This window comes from Mandrillus leucophaeus, unplaced genomic scaffold (genome assembly GCF_000951045.1).
Source record: "Mandrillus leucophaeus isolate KB7577 unplaced genomic scaffold, Mleu.le_1.0 Scaffold46, whole genome shotgun sequence".
Lineage (NCBI taxonomy): Eukaryota > Metazoa > Chordata > Mammalia > Primates > Cercopithecidae > Mandrillus > Mandrillus leucophaeus.
This window is the reverse complement of record NW_012104920.1, coordinates 103,854-119,682: the sequence shown is the minus strand read 5'-3', so window position 1 is coordinate 119,682 and position 15,829 is coordinate 103,854. Positions and strand designations below refer to the sequence as shown.

Genomic DNA, 15,829 nt, shown 5'->3' with positions numbered 1-15,829 from the left:
TATGCTTTGTGCTCGCTTTCTCCCCTTGTCAGTCCCATGTCCCCAACTCACGCTAAGACTGGGCAGCCCGGCACCGCAGCCTATCAGCTGAACCTTGGGACACTATGAACGATACTAGACTTAAGGAAAGCCAAGGAAATAAACATTTATCGGGTTTCTCTGTTGTTCTGTAATTACAGCAGCAGCTGCTGCAGATGCAGCCAAGGCAACGGCAACTCTACCACACCACACATTCAGGCACTCCCCGTGTGCCACGCATTCAGGTTCACGTTGCCTCAGTTGATATTCACAATAACCCTGAGAACTAAATGTCGCTGTCCGCACTTGCCCTCAGGAACTCAAGCTGCAGTACCCAAGCGCTGCTTCTCTGCGGTGAGTTTCCAACTATTGCTAACACTTGAGATCAAAAAATAGGAAGGAGCAGAATATACTGCAACAATAACACAAACCTTCATCCATTGAAAGCGAGAACAATTTAAACACGTAAACTATGTCAGACCTAAACCACAGATTCTAAAATGGGACTTAAGATGGAGGTTATGATCAAAGGATGTAATCTATAAGGAGATTAAATGGGTACCATCTTATCAGTCATGATACTTGGCTCTACACGGACTTCTCAGGTTTTCCCTGAGTTTTGCTGTGGTGGTACACTCTTCCGGACCTGTCAGCTGCAATCTAGCACACATGGAGGTTCAAAGAGCCTAACTGGTGCTGTTCTATGAAGGAAATTGCAGGTGCAGGTATAAACTAGCGTCAGTGAAAATGATACATAATTGTCCCTCCAACATGATTTGGATCAGGTCTAAAGCCTTCCATAGTCCCAATTACCCTATTACCCATCACCCCTTTAGTCCAAAAGCCCTGCCTGTAGCTTTCAGGTTACAACCCCTTTTTGCTGGTTCATTCTGCTTGCATCTTCCACTACTGGTTTCTCTCTGAAGCCCAGACTTTCAAGATATACTTGTAAGAAAAGAGTCCTCGACTTTATAGCAGAAACTTGTATGACCTCCGTATTTGCTTCTAGGAATCCTGTTCTCCCCTGTTGCTTTCTCTTTTGCACTTGTCCTGTAATTCTTCTGGAAATCTCTTTTTATTCCAGTCCCAGAAGCCTGCATGCTCTTCATAATGCTATTTGCCCATCATTACAATTGTACTTAAGCACATGGGTCCTATTAGCTTTGTGTCACCTGCTTTAGAGAGATGCTTACCACACATCAGCACATCACAGGCAATCACAATCTGGATCCCTAGAAACTCCTCCATCCATTGTCTTCCAAGAAATCACTGGAAATATTAAAGTCCTCCATTTTCCCTTTAAAATCCCTTAGCCCTCTCTGGGGTGGTGGTCTTGAATCAATAAACACATTAAAGAGAAAACGATTTTGCTGTAAAATATTACACTCGATTTCAAAGAACATATTTGGCCTTGGTAGATGGATGGGCTTCCGAGGAGAAGTAGAGATTGAGACCGTTGGTGCTTGGTTCAGCTGAGTAATTGAACTGTTCAGCTGTCAGAGACAGACAGAGCTGGGAACATTTTCAGTGCCAAGGTGAGGGTGCAGTGAGGGGAACGGGCCTCCCTGCTGCTCATTCATTAGCATGAAGTCATCTAAGAGCGGCTCTCTACTGGATGCTGCTGGTACAGAAAAATGCCAGGTGTATACACCCCAAAGATCATGGTCCCACAGGAAAGAGTGCCCGTGCTTTCGGTGGTCACGGTGGGCGAAGCTGCTGGGGCTGAAAATTGGGTGTGGGGTCACCACCCCCTACCCATTCATCAGCTCTCGCTCAGTGACTTAGTGATGCTTTGCCTCCTCTGTGCCAGGTGCTGAAGAGATGACAGTGAGCAAAGTCAGGCACTGGCCCTGCCTTCAAAGAGCTCACAGCCTGGAATTCTCTTATGAGGTTAGAAATCCAAAGGGAATTCATCTAAAGAGGGCACTCACTTTAGGAGAAAGTCCAAAAGATCAAGCACTAACCTTTAATAAAGCCCAAGTCCCAGGTTATAGCCGAAAACTACCTCCAAGCTCCCCCCGTCCATTTCAACACTGTCAGCATTCCCCAACGCCAAAGAGGACTGAATTTAGAGCTCTCTTCCTCTGGAGTTCTGTAGAATTTTCATTCCTGCTTATGCTGTCTCTAGCATAATCTTTTATCTCCTCCCACTCCATCCTTGCAATCTACTTCTTTCATAGTATGTGAACTAGAGTTGATGGCAGGAATTTTGAGTTGGATTAAAATAGGCATGGTCCTTTAACATTTTAAAAATAACTTTTGAGATGGATTTGGATCTCAGCATTATCATGTTCCAAAAATCATAAAGGAAATTTCATAAGATAAATTTATCTTTGAGTTTCGCTACTTGCCAATTTCACTAAACATTTGGAAGGCTGGCTGGGCTTCATTTTATATTGGGCTTTTGGAGACTCTGTAGCTGTAGTTAGGCTGTATTTTAACACAGGGCTAAGGATTCAGATCACAAAGCCCAAACATGTGGAGCTCAATTTAAGGCTCAATGTATAATCCTGACAACATTCCACTCTGTTTTCGTCTCAACTTGCACATTATCAGGCCTTGTAGATCGTTTCAGGGCCTCTGGTTGAAAAGAAAAGGGCAAGTAGCCAGATATGCACACACATTCCAAACAAAAGGTATAATGAGGAGACCAACACACCTGAGGTAAATATGTAATTATTTGTCTGCAAAATGTGTCTTAAATAAAAGGAAACACTCCTCCTTGGAAATTCCTTAGAGTTGAAAATTTAAAGGTGACTCAAAAGCAAAGGAGATGTCATTTAGCAGATCGGTTCTTAACGATTTCCTTAGAGGACTGTGTATCACAATGGCACTATTGGAAAAGGTAGTGGCATACCTTTTAATATGCGGTGCTATAAGTGCTATGCATAAAATAAGAAGCAATGTGTAGGCAGTAGCAATTAAATTGCTTATGCACTCAAACATTTGCCTTGAAGTATAATAAAACTGAGCATGAAATGAAAGGTTCATGCAGGCCTATGAGCAAAACCAAAACAGAAACCCGAAAGCCCACCCCAGCCCCCCAGCCTACCCCCTGCCCTCCCCGGCCACCCTGCCAGTCCCCCCCACACATTTTTCCTGTGGGCTTAAAACCCTTCTGTTTTGGGAGACCTACAGGCTTTATACATTCACCTGGTGGCTCATGAAGACCAGAAACACTGTCATAGAAAGAAGCTCTCTGAATATTCTGAATCTCTAAAGCAGAGAAACAGCAAAAACAGGACAGAAGAGCAAATACACAAACACTTCAGTTAGTGTGAAAGACATTCGACAGCACAAGTCAACTTTGAAATCGGGCTACAAAAGGAGCTAGTCCAAGGCAGATCCCATGCAAACATGACTGTTTAGAGCATTTGCACATTTGGACAAAGTTCTTTATAAAATAGATTAAGGCTAAATCAAAAGAGCACATTCCCAGTTCCTGGTGTGAGCATTACATGATATCAATGTCAAATGATTACCCCATGTAAATGCAAGATGAATTTTAAGAGGAATAGGTACTATTTGAATCATCTATCAGAAAAATCTCTTATAGTGAGTAGCTTAGGACATGACGGCAGTGAAGTCACAGCACTATGGCAAACGTACATATTAGTGGCTTTTACTGTCACGAATTATGCTGCTGTGTAATTTTACTTCCAATACAGATTCTCGGAAATATAATTTCCGAAAAATAATTTGAATACAAATTACTATACAATAGATATACCATTAAGGAAAACAAAATTCAAGGTCTGTTGTAGCAAAATGTTAAAATAATTTTGAATCATAAGCAAGATTATACTTATTGATCATACTGTTACTCATGAAAATATCCTAGGAGGTACATTGACATGAAAAGGCAATCTGTAGGGTTTTTTTTTTCCCTCAATATAAACCTTAAGAAGTGCCAAGAAGTCCTTTGCAGCTGGTAAAGAGATCCAAACAACATCTTTTAGCGAAAAGTAGGCATTATAAACCTCTAGGGCAGGGCTGCCACCAATAAATCTTATTTCTCTTGGTTTGGCCTTGAGAAAACTCGAAAACTCTAACACAAACTCTATTTTCTTTTTCTTTCTCTTTCTTTTTTTTTCAGTGGAGACAGGGTCTCGCTGTGTTACCCAGGCTGGTCTTGAACTCCTGGGGTCAAGCAATCATCCTGCCTCAGCCCCCCAAACTGCTGGGATGACAGGCGTGAGCCACCGTGCCCAGCCATAAACTGTATTTTAACACAAAATGTTTCATACTCTAGGTGTTGTACCTTCACAGGCAAACTATATTCATATGTCATATATTCATCTGTTCATGTTCAACTTGTCATTTTCTGCTTTTGCATTTCAGTGGCCCTAAAAAGAGGAAAATAATGTTTTTCTAGGGTTATTTTTCTAGAGAAAAATTGCTCCCCTTATCCTGAGAACTCTACATCCAGAGTGAGCAGTGATAAATCCTCCACTTTAGAACCCTCTTTAAACTTCTATGCCTGCCACTACTTTATGTATGAAACAAACTGTCTTCAAAATTGGACAAACATGGTACCGCTTCTCTGCCCGCTCCTCGCCCTGAAGAACAGCGCCTCCCAGCAGTGAGTGGCCTCTGAGATGTTCTCTGTCACTCAGATGAAACTGTCAAGCTGAAGAGCGACAGCACCTCCTGCTAAGAGCGGCATTATCTGGAGAGCAAACACCTAGGAGTATTCCAGAGCAGAGGCTAGCAGAGCCCGAGCAAACCTGGGGTAGATAAGATATCCCTTGGCTTATTTTGACAAGAATGGCCAAATGCACTCCCAACGGCATATCTTTAGAAAGACAAGGGCCATCAATAGGGCTGTGCAAACATGGCGTCTGTGGGTCAGAGCTGTGGACTAAGTACAGATGAACGGGGCTCACGCCAAGGGCTGAAGGAGCTCAGCAAGGCTTAACGTTTCCTCTAAGCATTTCTGTAATCAAATCAATAACTTGCCTGTATCTCTTAAATGGAAGACACAAAAGTACAGGTAAGGAGTCTCCAGACAGGGCCCTACCTATAAGACGTAGCATCTGTGATCCGTAATTTGTATGACATCCCACCCTCCCACCTCCACCCTTGCCCACCAAACCTTATACACCTACAGCTTCTGACCTATTGTTGCCAAAGCCCTCTCCAGTATCTGGGGCTGGTGAGACCTGAAGCTAAAGAAGAATGGAAGGAGGAAGTAGGGAGCTGGGAGCCAAGAAAAAGACTAGCTCAGTTCTGTTACTGCATCTGTGTATATCCTGGTTTCTCCACTGGATTACTAGCTCTTGGGAGGCAGGGGACATGTCTCTCATTGCTTCCAGATCGAGCTCACAGATTATTGACATGGGAAGTACATAAGTAGGTATGTAGTATTATACGAATGGGTCAAGTGCTGAACGGGTGTTTCCAACACCATTTTTGGTTAAGGAATATAAGACAAGGACTAAAAAAGGGTTCATAGTGTCAGAATAAATATATAATAAAGGACCTCATTTCCATGCTTATAAGGTCAGTGGTCCCAATACTTGTTTTCCTTCAAAATGAAGAGAAAACCAGTTTTTGAGGCTTTCAAAAACCAGGGAAAAGTCCCCGTTTCCTCTGTTCCTGTTTCCCAGGCATCGTCTCCATGCCCACTGTCATCTTCAGTTGTCCCATACTCAACTCCCCACTTCCAGGCTCTTTCATTCCAATCCACCCAACGAACACTGCCTGTTTCACTTCTTCGAGTTCAGAATGGGTCACTACCCAAGGTCACAAACCTACTGACGCTATTTATTCAGCACAGTCTCAAGTCCAAATTCCACTAGAGATGGGACATGACGGCCTTCCAGCCTAGCCTCAGCCTACCAGCCCGGCCTCATTTCCTGCTCACTCTTCTCTGCCCCAGCCCTCTCTAAAGCCAAATGGAAGACTCCTCCTGAGCCATGATTTTCGACCTCTCCACCATGATCATTCTGTACTTCTCCTGCCAACTTCATTTCTACAAATGCCACCCCAGACGCTCACTCCTAGAGCTAGTTCATGTAAACCTTACCCGCAAACGTTTAAGGCATAACCAGGCCACGAATGCTCATCAATTAGTGCTGAAGACACTGTGTGGCACTTCGTAGGTGCTCAGGAGATGTCAGCTTCCATTGTTTAATCAACAAATCATTTTTATTCTTTAAGGACAAGGAAAATTGCATCCTCTCGTTATGACATTTTCCCCTTAGCGCCCCAGAAAAAGGCAGTCCCTTCCTCTGTTGCACATCCCTAAAAACTCACTGTGCCATTCCCATGGCATTTATCACAGATCCACTTTGCATACTGATCTCACTCCCTCTGCTGTGTTCTAAGACCTTACAAGGGTATCTGGAGGAGAAGCTGAACATGAGGAGACTGTAACCTACACAGTCCCCAATGCTGTCACAGCTGAAGTGATTCCTGAAGGAATGCAAATCCTTAGGACTGCAGCATTACTCCTCCCTCTTCTTCCTCACACATTTCCAACACACCAGCGCTGGCCTTTCTAGCACTGTAGACCCTGTAACAACCTGAGCTCAGAGGTCTTTTCTGTTCTCGTCTCAGTTTCTCATATCCCACTCTTAACATTGCCTATCGACAAGGCGAAGAGGAGCTCATCACTGAGGATACTGTAAGTTCTACTGGAGCTCCCTGCTTCTCTTCCCAGTCCTCACACGGCATCCCTCAACTGAGTAGGTCACTGGAAGTGACACTGTGCATTCAGTAGTCAGTTGAAGACTTTCACCTAAAGGTACAAAGATTAAAGCCTTCTGTTTTACTTGTTGGGAAAGCTCGTCTTTCCCCCAGGTCCCTCACCTCTTTGCTATGTCTCAGGCCCACAGTCTGTTCCCAGGACACATGCGTGCAGGTGTGCATCCCACCCCTGCAGATCCTTCACACTGACTTGATCTGACAGACACAGTCATTCTTAAGATGATCTTTCATAGGGTCACATTTCCCCTAGTCACTTTCTCTGTGTCCATTCTTCAATTCCTGTCTCTTTCCTTTGGCCCCAATTGCACTTAGCCCCCTTGTTCTCTGCTTCCATTTCTTTCCCTCTACCTCTGAGAAGACAGCTAGCTTACGAGGCTTAAGATGCTATAGAGAAAGCAGACGTGAGCCAGGTAACTGAATAGGTCTGGCCTCAGGGTCAGGGTCTAGGCAGGGGTAGATCCAGGGCTAAGGTCCTGCATGGCCTGAAGCCAGACAAAGAGGTGGAGTAGAGCCAGGATGAAATGGAGCAGGAGAGCTGAGCTCTAGGAGAAGATACTGGTTCCCACGACGCGTACAGACACAGAGACACTGATTTTCTGGTACTAGTAAAATCTTGCAGTCTACCATAAAGATCACCAACATTCTTCCCCTGAGGTTCACATAACAAAAGAACTATGAGGACTGATGGAAAGAAAAGCAACTGATCTAAATGCAGGCGACCTGAGTTTATCCACCAGCCACTGGGTGTCCGGGGCAGGTGGTGAGGAAGGACGTAGCTCAGGAGGCCTGACACAGGGAAAAAGGAATGAGCAGGCCTTCTCAGGCTTTGTATCCCAGTGTTCCTGGATTGTAACTGAATTGGGACTGTGGTGGCCTGACGCATATGTGTACGTCTCTGTGGCTCCGGGCCTAGAATGTTTCTGTACTCCCTATAACATCTGACCAAGAAGGCAGATGTCTCTGTATTCATTTCCTAACCCAAGTATTCTTAAAACGGATAAATTCCGATATAATGGCAGCCCTGCTCTAGGGAAAGAAAGACTTTAAAGTAAGAAGTATATATATCCATATATATGTAAAAGAACCATCTATAAACCTTAATTATAAAAGATTCCAGTCAAGCATAATTACAAAGATAAGCGCTTTCTTACCGTCTTTCCAAAGCTCTGCCACAAATCTGTCTGATGACTGGTGCAAAAGGGTGGCCACGTTGTCGTTCAGGGGGTCCATGTTCTTCATCAGCCACTCATCTGCCTTATAGTCCACCTATCCCGCACCAAAGCCAAAAGTGGTGAAATGGAGAACACGAAACCAAACACAAAAACAAAAATACTTTAAGCCTCAACCAAAAACTTTTATACAACAGTCCCCAAACTGGGCTGTCTGAAAGACAATATGTTTGTAATATATACTGTACTTGTTCGTTTATCAGCACCTTTGTTACACCTTCATAAAAATGTAGCAACATTTCAAACACAGCCATTTGAATCCAGTTATTCAACATAAGAGCTCTTACCTTCCCTGCATAATGTATAATGCAAAAATCAGCTTTGTCTTTTAGTTGTCGAGGTTTCTGAAACTTGGAGTGGGAACCTTGCTCTTGAACCAGTTTTTCAACAAAGGTTTTATCTGTGGCTTTAGGGAACCAGCATTCTTCATCCAAAAGGGCCAGTACACCAGGAGGGTTCGCCTGATAATGACAGGCAACAAAAATTCACAAGTTTTGCATGCCACTTTAATACTACTGAGTTTGGCACTTCAACTTCTAAAACAATTAGTTTTATGAAGATCCATGGAAAACAAATTGCTAGGATGGAAGGGAATGTCTAAGCCATAACAAGTTTATAATTCAAACACTGACATCTCAAACTGCTAAATAAGTACTAGCACGAAAACAGAGGAGTAACTTATCTCAAACTTATAAATACTGTATGTAAATTGCAAGTAAATGAATTCCAAACAGATGGCCCCACAAAAGCGGCAAATAAAAGAAGCCAGAAACGCAGTGGGAAGTGGAGAGATGAAACTGAATGTTTATATTCAGTGACTGGAGAAGTCATTATAACACCTCAACTAGCAAGAATGCTTCAGACATTTTATATCCGAATCAGTTTAAGTTTCTGTTTAAGTAATTTTTAAATTAACTGTATCACTTTATATATGGCAAAATATTTTAAACTATTATTAAGTAGAGTATATGGAAATTGATAAACTGAGTCATCAGTTGCTTTATATATGTTTTAACAGTCACTTGCCAACCTATTTTATGTGATTCAATTATTACTTCATTGAAAAAAAGTAGCACTTTGGGAGGCCAAGGCGGGTGGATCACGAGGTCAGGAGTTCAAGACCAGCCTGGCCAATATGGTGAAACCCCGTCTTTACTAAAAATACAAAAATTAGCTGGGTGTGGTGGCATGCACCTGCAGTCCCAACTGCTCAGGAGGGTGAGGCAGGAGAATTGGTTGAACCTAGGAGGCGGAGGTTGCAGTGTGAGCTAAGATGGTGCCACTGCATTCCAGCCTGGGCAACAGAGCAAGACTCCATCTCAAAACAAAAAAAAGAAAAGAAGAGAAAAAGTGCTAGATGACTCCATAGAGACAGAGAGTAGATTAGTGGTGGTTGGAGGTTGACGGAAGAGAATGTGGAGTGACCACTAATGGGTAAGAGGTTTCTTTCGGGGGTGATGAAAATGTGGCAGGATTAGGTAGTGGTAATAGTTCCACAACTTTGTGAATATACTACAAACATCACTGAATTGTAGTTTTAAAGGGTAGATTTCATGGTTTGTGAATTATGTCTCAATTTTTCAAAAGGCCTAGAGCTCACATTGTCTGGAGTGACTTCCTTTTTGGAGGTAAATGACACATGAAAGCTAAATAAGATATTTAAGTAGTGATGGTCTGTTTTCTAGTGTTTCTGGGTTATCATTTATTACCACACTGCAAATATGGCAAGTGTGTGATATAAAACTGAACTCGTATCAGTTCTAGGGCACACTCATGAAATCAGCTTTTTGAATAAAACTCTAAGATCAGTTCTCTTCAACTCCTAAACCCTTCATATTTACTGGTGAAGAGTTGGCAATACACACGAATGCTGTTTTTAAAAGTAGCTAGAGGCTATGGTTAAATATAAATGAAACAGTGTAATAACGTGGTCAGAGAAAGGGATGGGTGATCTGAATGCCCGCAGGTGGAAGCTGAGGGAACCCTTCTGCAATGGAGATCCTTACCCCAGGACTCCTCCACCTGAAAGAATTGTCAGGGCTTCAGACCAGCTAAAAGAAGACAGGAATCTGAGGCAACTGGGATTAGGTCACTTTAGAGGAGCTCAGAGTGGCAGGTAACTCAATCCACCCCAATCACACAACAAGTGTGAGAAATGAAGTTCCACATTAATGTTAATATAACAGAAACATCTTCCTTTTACCCTTTTACATTCTTAGCCACTTTTAATGAGAATTTTCCTAAATTCTGACAGTCTCGCAAAATTTGCATTTTTTCTAAATGATTTGGTGACAGCGTGATTATGAATATCATTATTGTGTCTCCTTTTTATTTTTTCCACTTCATCCTTCAATGTCAAGATCTCTATTATCATTCCTTCTCTTAACTGGGTATTTCCAAGAGCTGTAAGCTGAGAAGCCTATGTTTCTGAATATTGGTCATAGGTTTTGTGAGAGCTTTTGAACTCAGAGGTTTGCCTGCTACCAGCCCACAATCTTGCGAGGCAGGGGTTGGGATTATGTGAGATGAGGTAAGCCTGGCACGGGCCTGTCAGGTGCCACCACAGAGGACGTTTTTATGGCATTTTCCCTCTAGAAAGTATTGTTTTCACTCTCCATTTTGCAAGGAACATCAATGGGATCATTATCCCATGTCATTCCACAGGCTGTCGTTAAATTCCCCGTCATCATGAACTCTCATGGAGTTTTAAAAATGTTATGTTTTTATTTATTATTATTATTATTTTTTGAGACGGAGTCTCGCTCTTGTCCCCCAGGCTGGAGTGCAGTCGTGCGATCTTGGCTTGCTGCAACTTCCACCTCCTGGCTTCAAGCGATCCTCCTGCCACAGCCTCCTGGGTAGCCGGGATTAAAGACACCCGCCACCATGCCTGGCTAATTGCTTTTTGTATTTTTAGTAGAGATGGAGTTTCACCATGTTGGCCACGCTGGTCTCGAACTCCTGATCTCAGGTGATCTGCCTGCCTCAGCCTCCCAAAGTGCTGGGATTACAGGCGTGAGCCACTGTGCCTGGCCATGTTTTTATTTTTTAATCAGATTTTATATTTCTATGAATAAGTAGAATAATCCTCAAATTGAGGTACACAGTGAGTCAGCATTAAATCTTGAATTCCCTCCCTCCCCTTTCTGAGCAATCTCTCCTTTAAATTAGGACTATTTAGGCAGGGAATAAAGGGTCCACTCTAAAGGCTTAACGAAGAGTCTAGAAGTACCAGTACAAAGAGCATAGGAAGGAAAGAAGGAACGAGTTAACTAGTTCTCTCATTGCCTGTCAGTGTCTGGGCATAACTGGTGACTAGGAACATCATGACTTCCCAGCTCCAATACTTTCTGAATGCCCGGCTGCTGTGGTTTCAATGTGTTCCCCAAAAGTTTACATGTTGGGAACCTGATTCCTAATGCAGCAGTGTTGAGAGAGAAGGCCTTAGGAGGTAACTGGGTCATGGGGGCTCTTTCCCAGCACACGGATTAATTCATTCATGGATCAGTGGGTTGTTGAGGAGGTGGGTTAGTTATCATGAGAGCGGGTCTGTCATAAAAAGCCAGTTTGGCCATTTCTTAGGAGCCCCCCTCGCCATGTGATGCCCTGTGCCACCTCAGGACTCTGCCGAGAGTCCCCACCAGCAAGAATACCCTCATCCAATGCAGCCCCTAGACCTAGGACTTCCCAGCCTACAGACTACGAGAAATCAATTTCTTTTGTTTATAAATTACTCCGTCTTAGTTATTCAGTTATAGTAACAGAAAACAGACTAGGACACTTGCCAAATAACTTCCCTAAAATACCACTTTCAATGTGCCGTTCGCCTGCTAATTTCTAACCATAAAACTCATCCCTGGAATGCTCCCTGCACAGCATCTACACCTGTAATACCTTCCGCAACACGGCCAGCCTACTTTGTGGCCTTTGCCTTTTTCTGAATTCACCCAGCATCACTTAGAGTCGTACCCAGGAACCAATGAACTCACCACTATGTTGTGTTCTGTTCTCTGGTTTCAAGATCAGGTTCTTGAGGACCGAGGCCATGGTATATACTATCTCATACCCCCATGGCACCCCCAATCTGCATTTCCAGGCCATAACTGAGGATTTAATAAATTCTTTTCTTTTTTTTTGAGATGGGGTCTCACTCTGTCACTCAGGCTGGAATGAAGTGGTGTGACCATATCACTGTAGCCTCCAACTCAGGGCCTCAAAGGATCCTCCTGCCTCAGCCTCCTGAGTAGCTGGTAGTACATGCACATGACACCATGCCTGGCTAATTTTAAAACTTTCTTGTAGAGATGTAGTCTTACTGTGTTGCCCAGGCTGGTCTCAAACTCCTGGTCTTAAGTGATCCTCTCACCTCAGCTTTCCAAAGCACTGGGATTACAGGCATGAGCCGCCACACCTGGTCCAATAAATTGCTATCTGGATCTTATTCTACTACAACAATATTTACACTTAAGGCCTGGAAAATAATTAAAAACGTAAACATCAAACCCGTTCTACTTCACTTATTTTTTTGGGGGAACAGGGTCTCACGCTGTCACCTAGACTGGAGTGCAGTGGTGCAGTCTCAGCTCACTGCAACCTCTGCCTCCTGTGTTTAAGTGATTCTCGTGTCTCAGCCTCCTGAGTAGCTGGGACTACAGGCACATGCCACCACATCCAGCTAATTTTTTGTATTTTTAGCAGAGATGAGGTTTCACCATGTTGGCCAGGCCGGTCTCGAACTCCTGACCTCAAGTGATCCGCCTGCCCCAGCCTCCCAAAGGGATTACAGGCGGGAGCCACCGCACCTGGCCTTCTACTTCACCTGTTTTTGCTTGGAGTTAGTTTATTAGGGTTGAAATGTTTAATTACCCCATCATTTTCACCTTGAGAGTACAATTATTGTGTGAGAGTAAAAAATATATGAAAAAATAGTAAAGTATTTTGTCCTAGAGGATAAAGCAAAAGAAATGCAATTAAGTAACATTAAGAATTAATATTTGTAAGACTCATTTAAAGGTCACAAAACCATCAGATTTAAAAACACTCTAAAAACATTTTAAAAAATAAGACAGGTAATTTTCCATTTGGAAGACTTTAGGCACAATTATTCCTATAAAGATATTGACCTAGCAAATTTTATGGGTTCTCGTCCATCCTAAAATAAAACTGCAGATACATAATCATTATATTCTTAAAATGTAGGACTTCCAGTGTCATATGGACGCATACAATGAGCATCTCAAAAAACATATCCTATAGTCATCAACAGTACTAATGTGAAATACTCCCTTCTCTTATTTACATAAATACCCAAACAATTCTTTAGGCAACAAAGCAGTGATGAAATGTAACGAAATGTGTTCATGTGCTTGTGTATGCACAAGTTACCTGGAAGTCACTACAAGCATGCCACCTCTAAATGACCCTGTAAGCTACAAAGAAGCAACTATCCTCACAACTATAGGTCATTTAAGATTTTTTGCTCTAAACGTGCCTTGAAAGGTAAAATGATTTCTTATGTATTATAAAAGCCAAAAGAAAATTATCCATTGCTTTCCTTAAACTCAAATTTCTAATGCGCTGGAACTACATCTCTAATATGGGAGAATGCCTTCTAGGTTCTTCCTCTTCCCGATGTGCCACTGCTCCTCCTGACTGTGGGTGCTGTGCCATCCACGATCTCTAGCCACGAGACCGCCAACACCTTCAAACATGAAGAACACAAGTGGCAACCAGAGACTGAGCAGCAAGAACCAGAAGCCTGCTGTACCTCCTGGGAGAAAACTCTGAGTTCTTCAAACATACCTACTTAACTAGTGTTAGAGCTTTCTCTACACTACAGATGTCAGTGCTTAATCATGTTTTAGTTTTTCTTATATTTTGGCAGATAGCAAAATAAAATAAATGAAGCTGATACCTTGTTGAGCAAAAGCTAAATAAGGAGTACAGAACCAGATTGTCAATACTTGCTTGAGATCACATGGAGTTGAGTTCCAAAAGTGAATGAGTTATACACTCAAAGCTTGAACGTGAATGAGTTCTATGTATTTTTACAGAACATTAAACCACCAAGAAAAGAGTTTCTGATGCTTTCTAAGATTGCCACTAAAAATACATCTGACAAGACTTCCCTGAGAACAAAAACTTCACATTAAAAAAAAAAATCTGGCAAAATAAAAACCTCTTTGTACTTTAAAAGGCCAAACCTCAGTTATCTGCAAAACGGATTTACATGACACGTCTTATTCTCAGCTAAATAAACTGTCAGGTGGAGCTCCACATCCTTTGAGAGGTACACGCAAATGCCAGCACACAGGGCCATCTGCAGTCTGTGCGGGCCGGAGCCCACTATCCAGTATACCCATGCAAGCAAGGACAGGAATCAAGCTGCGAGGAGAGCTAAAGAAGGGTTTTACTGGCATGCTACCGACTTTTAAATTCTGTAGATATTTTATCAGAGTATCACCTTTCTGGAAAATTTAGATCAGAAAAGTATTTCACCACTGAATAACTTGGGTAATTTCTGTCTCGGGTTATGCCGCTTAAGGTCACTGCTTGAACGGAAAATGAAAGACAACGAGCAAGAGAGCGCTCTTACAGGCCTCTCTATCAGGTCGATGCATGGCTGCAGGTCCAGCCCGAAATCGATGAAGTTCCACTCGATGCCTTCGCGCTGGTATTCCTCTTGTTCCAGGATAAACATGGTGTGGTTGAACAACTGCTGCAGCTTCTCGTTGGTGTAGTTGATGCAAAGCTGTTCAAAGGAGTTCAGCTACAAATGTCAAAGAGTAATTTTCCAAACACGGGGAGGCAGAGGGAAAATGGGAATAATTAGTCAGGTAGTTATAAAACATGTTTTCATTAAAAATTACTAATTAGGAATGAAGTACATGATTGCTTCTAGCTAATGACAGTGACTAAACCAGGTGGGGTGGTCTCCCAATCCCTCTCTCACACACAGCCTTTTTGAAAAGGTAAAGAGAAAGAACATACTGTCTATGGCCGCATTACTGAACTGCTAAAATGAAAAGATAATAAACTTAATATGCTAACTGAATGCTCTGCAAGTAAAACAATTCAGTTCTTATTAGTGAATGGGTTAAGGACTATAAATAAATAAACGAGACAGTAAGAAAAAGAAGAAAAACAAAGGCTTGGAAAAACCAGAGGCAAAGGGAGGTGAGCGAGGTGGTGGGCGTGCATCTAAGCTGGGGTGGAGAATGCGTCTGGTTCTGTCCCACTCCACTGTCACTCAGGCTGCGGGCTCCAAGGTAAGGTAGGAAAGGAATCATCTTTACTGCACGAAATTGTTGTTGGAGCTCAGCGGGGCCTGGCACACGGAACGCGCTTAGTACGAGGCTCTGCATTGCTTCTCTAAGCATTCCCTTCCCTTATCAAATATTTGACCTTTGCAATATCAAAAGTGATATTGCACTGCCCTCATAAAGTGAATTTGGCGTTTTTCATGTTATTGTCATTTCTGTTCCTTCTCTGTGAACTCTGCCCATTTTTTAAGAGAAAAATTGATTGGGTGAATGGATGGATGGGTGAATTAATAGGTATAATTTTCTTAATCCTATACACTAGAAGTGCTCAACCTCTTTCCTGCTTCTATACTGTTCACACAAGCTGCATGTGCCCATAAATAACCTCTTTCATTATAAAAAGTGATTTTCAATTAAAGAGGATTTAATCCATCTCCAAGGAGTTGATTTAGAGTCTGAAAAAGCCACTCCAATCTTTCCCATTCTCCAGGAGCTGTTAAATTCACTATTTCAGAATGAGGTCACGTAAGGAGGGCAGGGGCAGTGCTTGCCTTGCTCAACACTGTATTTCTAGCACACAGGACAAGCCTCATATTTACAGACTGCCGG

The 15,829-nt window shown here is 42.6% G+C and overlaps 1 protein-coding gene across 4 annotated transcripts in view; it reads right to left on the bottom strand.

Moving 5' to 3' along the window:
- The window catches only part of MYH10 (myosin, heavy chain 10, non-muscle), a 152,444-nt gene that overhangs the window by 52,785 nt on the left and 83,830 nt on the right, over positions 1-15,829 (bottom strand). For 2 of the 4 annotated variants that reach the window (XM_011994479.1, XM_011994478.1), the window contains 4 exons: positions 14,554-14,727; positions 8,246-8,419; positions 7,881-7,995; positions 3,172-3,234 (listed from right to left, as the gene is read on the bottom strand). In XM_011994479.1, the coding sequence (XP_011849869.1) occupies positions 3,172-3,234; positions 7,881-7,995; positions 8,246-8,419; positions 14,554-14,727 (526 nt within the window). The remainder of the gene's footprint in view (positions 1-3,171; positions 3,235-7,880; positions 7,996-8,245; positions 8,420-14,553; positions 14,728-15,829) is intronic. The other 2 variants (XM_011994480.1, XM_011994481.1) reach the window with 1 other exon arrangement.